Source organism: Cyprinodon variegatus, unplaced genomic scaffold (genome assembly GCF_000732505.1).
Source record: "Cyprinodon variegatus isolate N-32 unplaced genomic scaffold, C_variegatus-1.0 Scaffold112, whole genome shotgun sequence".
NCBI lineage: Eukaryota > Metazoa > Chordata > Actinopteri > Cyprinodontiformes > Cyprinodontidae > Cyprinodon > Cyprinodon variegatus.
The window spans coordinates 987001-992214 of NW_015150565.1; the positions used below are offsets into that span (position 1 = coordinate 987001).

The 5214-nt window shown below is 38.8% G+C and overlaps 1 protein-coding gene across 4 annotated transcripts in view; it reads right to left on the minus strand.

Moving 5' to 3' along the window:
• Positions 1-375: 375 nt before the first annotated feature.
• Positions 376-5214, minus strand: part of gabpb2 (GA binding protein transcription factor, beta subunit 2) — a 13802-nt gene continuing 8963 nt past the window's right edge. For 3 of the 4 annotated variants that reach the window (XM_015375060.1, XM_015375058.1, XM_015375057.1), the window contains exons 6-8: positions 4372-4548; positions 4171-4289; positions 2808-3155 (exon numbers count right to left, since the gene is read on the minus strand). In XM_015375060.1, the coding sequence (XP_015230546.1) occupies positions 2808-3155; positions 4171-4289; positions 4372-4548 (644 nt within the window). Of the gene's footprint in view, positions 3156-4170; positions 4290-4371; positions 4549-5214 lie in introns of all 4 variants that reach the window. The other variant, XM_015375056.1, reaches the window with a different exon arrangement.

The window sequence follows — 5214 nt, forward strand, 5'->3', positions numbered from 1 at the left end:
CTAGGGGGACTTTTATTGATCTATAAGCAACAGATTTTTGGCCAAAAAAGGGGGGTTAGCTGAAAACAAAGGATACATTTGCAGAAAAACAAGTCTTGCCCACTTAGGCATGGTACAGGACATGTGATGCCATGGGCTTGAAAAAGCACTGGCAGTTTTATAACTATTCAACTTTGAAATACAATCTAAATAAATAATCAAGCTTGACCCAAAAGTAAAAAATAATTTGATGTTTCAGAAAAAGAAGCCTATATAAAATCTCTATCGTTTTAATGTATGCCATCTGAAAAGGGATTTTATTCTTTATAAATTGTCCTACCATATGTTGTGTTGATTTAAATGCCAGTTTATTAGAAAAGAAAATATACGAATAAGTAAAAAAAGAAATCAGAAATGTACTTGTTTATATATACACTTACAAAAATATGACCAACACTAAACTGCAGAGCTATACTGTGCTCCAAAAACTAGTTAACTCATAAATAAAGGATGCTTTGAAGAGTAATTTGCTTTGAAAGTTCAGACACAACAAAGACGTTCTTCAAAAAGACATGAAGTTTATATTTAAATGCAGGCAGCCATCATTGTCACAGAGAAGCCATTAGGTAAAGTTAAAAAAATACAACTTTTTATGTACATAGAAAAGGGTTGGTTTTGCAAAGCTTATAAAAATAACTGTAACACAAACAACAGCTGGTCTCAGGTTAAAGAAGAAAAAGAGGGGGTGACGGGCAGCTGAGGGAATCCATGTGATCATTGTGAGCACAGTGAAGTTCACCAACATTTCTGACAAGAATCTCCCCAGATGAGCTTGTGTTTGGCTTCTGGGGATTCTTCATCTACCAGCAAACTTTAACCTGCTCCCTCATTTCATGTTCAATGGTTTCTGTAGATTCAGACATTCCACTCGTCATAAAAACGTCAAAACATCTTTGACTGAAAAAGTCAGCAGTGCTTTTTTCTCTGCACAATTACATCAATTCAAGCATGTTTTTAACACATCGTGCAGACATAAACAGTTTGTGACAGAAACCAGTCAGAGAACATCGAGGACCATGTTTTAAACAGATGCATCATTTATCTAGAGAGAGATCAGAACTGGATAATTGTTCTTTGATTTGCTCTGATCAGCAGATTAAATGCCGAATGATTTAAATTTCCCAGTTCATCTAATCCAAAAATTAGAGCTTCCACAATTATTGGTTCAAGATGTTATTAACAGCATGCTTTACATTCTGATATAAATCACAAGAAAGTGATCTGCCTGCTGACAAGCAGCAAACTGCTTTAACAAATGTAAATGAACCCACATTACAGCAGATGTTAATGATTCATCTACCATCAAGGCTCTTTGAAATGACTGAATCCTTTGTAGAGGTGAAAATAAGCCAATAGAAGCTCTATATTGTCATTTCCAGGAGAACTAACAGACTAAACTGCAGAGTTGCATATGAATCGACAATAAGGTGGAGAATGGACGAATAGATCGAGGATATTCAGTATTTTTCTCCTTTCCTGCTTTAAATCACTTTCCTGTCTTCACCTCCAACCTCAGTTTCAGAGTCATTTTGTGAATAATCCGCATTAAAAGGTCAAGTGTAAACCATTAATATAGTTTGCTGATCTACTACTGAGATTTCTTTTAATTTATTTTGCAATCATTCCTTCAGATATAATAACTTCAGGTTTATTCAAACATTTAAACTGTATGTAAATGTTTTTTCCTGCCTAAACATATAATAAAATAACTGTAAAACTACCAAATTGACATCTTGGCACCGTCAGATGAAATAGTTTTAAAGTTAGAGCATTATTGATATAATAACAGATATGGACTATAGGAGTGATTGAAAAAAGGAGTTAGAAATGAACCAGAAGGAACCACAATGATTCATATTTGTTGTTACAGATTTCAGCTTCACCTTCTTGGTTAACATGAATATAAATATGTTGGAGCAGGTGAGGAAAGCTGCCCACCATTTAACCAGTCCAGAAGGGTCGTGTGACGGGGCGTAGGGTTCACAATTAAATGACAAAGATAATCCCACCAGAAAGCATCCAAAGAACAGAGTGAGTGAAAGCTTCTGTTATGAGGATCAGTAAAGCAGGAACCACTGTAGTTTCCAATTACTGCAAAGATTTTTCTGATAAGCTGACTAGATCAGTTATGAAGCCATAAAACAAGGAGAAAATGACTATAAATCTAACTCGGACAAATACTAAACATAATGTATGTAGAAAAATAAAATAAATGGGTATGATTGAGTCATTCAAAGTCATCAGAATGAGGAAGCAACTGTAACAAAGGACAAACTAAAAGCCTAAGCTTCTTTTGTGTCACATTTCCAACAGGGAAGCAGGATGTTGTCGTAGCGATGGTTATGGAACGTAAATCTTTGTCTCCTTGCATCTCCTCCCATCACCGTCCAGGTTATTGTTCGCCGGCAGATGACAAAGTAGAGAAAACTATTGTACTGATCCTTGATGGTTCATGCATCTTTTCCCTTTCTGTTGGACCACGTTCAGGAAGAAAGGAACAGGCGTGTCAACTGGAGTTGTCCGTAATGTCTACCTGATCTGTTACCATCTAGCCATTGAGGAATTTCAAATTAAGCAGAGCTGAACTACATCATCCTGGTTGGTCCATCACTCTCCACTGAGCTTCTTTGTTTCGGATATTTGGGGATATTCTAAACACATTATTTCCCCGCGGTGAGTCAGCTCCTTCCTCTCCATGTCAATTAAATGCAGAGTCTAATCGGCCGCCTCCTGTTACGATGCGTCGCCCCGCTCCTAACCCTCTTCCGTTAGGAGCTGACCTGCGTCGCCTCCCCGCCCGTCTCCACAAGCGTCACCTGACCTTCCTCCCCCTCCATGATGATGCCTCCCTCCTGCAGCACCACCATCTCTCCCTCCTCTTCCACCACGCTGGCAGCTCCCTCCTCCTCATCCTCCCCTCCCACCACTTCCTCCGGACTGGCGGCGTTGGCTCCGGCGCTGACGGCAGTGCCGCCGTTGCTGGTGTTGGCCTGACTTTGAGCCATGGCTTCCAGCTTCATGCGGTACTCCTCGGCTTCCTGCTCTTTACGGAGGAGCTGCTGGCGATACTCCTGAGCCTTCCTGTTTGCTTCCAGCAGTTGTCTCTGCAGCAACTCCTAAAGATGGAGGACAAATTATACGTAAATCAGAACTGATGAAATACAGGAATAAATCAGAAGCAAGTTGGTTAATTTGAAACCAAACTAGAAAATCCCATCAGTTCCAGATAATTCAAACTCATCTGTCATGATCCACTAGGTTCACGTTTACGATGTGACCTCCGCATTCATCAGTTAGTTTTAGTTTTCCACAAGATCTTTGTGACAATTTATTTTTCCTTTACATCTTTTAGTAAGATGTAAAGGAAACTTATTTATGGTAGAAATTAAGCAGTTTAACCTATAAATATCTAACAGGTTTGTATTCACATTCATCTAAGTCAGGTTTGGTGTTCCACAAGGTCTTGTACTTGGTCACATTTTATTTAACCTTTATGTTCTCACGTTTAATAAAAAAAGGCTTAATCTTACACAGGTTGGAAGAGTATTAGAGTAGAACAGAATACAAAAATCCCTTCTTTTGTCCCACAATGGGGAAATTCTGGTGTTTAAAGCAGCAAAAAGATTATAGAAAAAAAAATTATCACACAAATGTGGACCTTAGAAAAATGTATAAGAATAACATAATAGTGAAGAGTTAAACGATAAACAATAAAATACTGTACTGTAAATTGTTTTAACAATATAAAACTGCACCTGGAGAATAAAAAAACAATATGAAGCTATGGACTTTTTTTTTACAGTAATGGATATTTGAAAATAGCAGCAACATCAGAGATGTGCAAAAATGGCAGCAACATGTTATTTAACTGAGGTAGAAACTTTGCCAAATCAGCTTGAATGTAACAATGCTTATTATGCACAGTTTCTACCTCAATATCACACAGTAATTACCTGTGTAGACTCTTAAAAGTTAACCATTTTGAAATAAAATATGCTGTTTAAAAATCACAGCAAACAGAAAACCGTGACTGTAAATTTGTCTGACTTTGTGATAAGGCTGTTAAAATGTAATAAGTAAGCAGAAAATGCAGAAGTCGTAGTTTACTGAACAGAATCACTGAGTACTCACAGTTTCTCCCGTGTCGTTGTGGTTGTTGGTCACCTCTAACTTCCTCTTCCTGGAAGGTGGAGGCTGAGGCTCCTCCGTCACTACCTCCTCTGTCACCGTGTTGGCCGGCACAGCAAGCACTGAGAACCAACAAACAAACTGTGGTTACATAAAGCGTTCGCAGCCTCTAACGCTCTGGAAAGGATGCAGTTTGTGCCGTACTCTGCTGCCCGTGCTGCATGGTGACAAAAAAGGGCTGGGACATCCCTCCTGTAGTCTGAAGGTTGCCGTGCTGGTCCGTCACAATGGTGATGACTCTCTGGCCACTTTCGTTGACCACAGCGGTATGCTGGATATTGGAGTCAAGAGCACTGGCAGCCATTGCCTCCTCTGATTCTCCTGCGGAGCCAAGTACAAGCGACACATTCCTTCAACTGGAGGCATTGACTTCACAACGAGCAACACCCACTTCACAAAGTATTAAAACACCTTAAATTTTATACATTTGGATATTTTACAACCACAGACTACAACGCGTTTTTATTGTGATTTTATGAAGCAGAAAATTGCTGTGCATTGTATTATTTGTCTAAGTGGAAAAATCTGTTGTGTTTATTTTATTAAGGAATGTTGCTTATTAGAGATCGACTGATACCGTTGCTCAATCTGCAGGTTTACTAGTGGTTCCTAGAATTTCTAAAAGTAGAATGGGAGGAAGATATTTTAGTTGTCAGGCTTCTTTCCTGTGGAACCAACTAGCAGTTTTTAGTCCGTGAGGCAGACACCATGTCTACTTTTAAGACTAGGCTTAAAACTTTCCTTTTTGATAAAGCTTATAGTTAGAGTGGCTCAGGATATCCTGAGCTATCTTTATAGTTATGCTGCTATAGGCTTAGACTTCTGGAGGACATAGGGACCCCCATTTCATCATTTTGCTTCATTCTATCTCTAATCTTCCACTCTGCTGAACCTGTTAGTTCAATCTCTAATGTAATGCTCTCTCTGCTTTTTCTCATAATACACTATATTGCCAAAAGTATTTGCTCACCTGCCTTGACTCACATA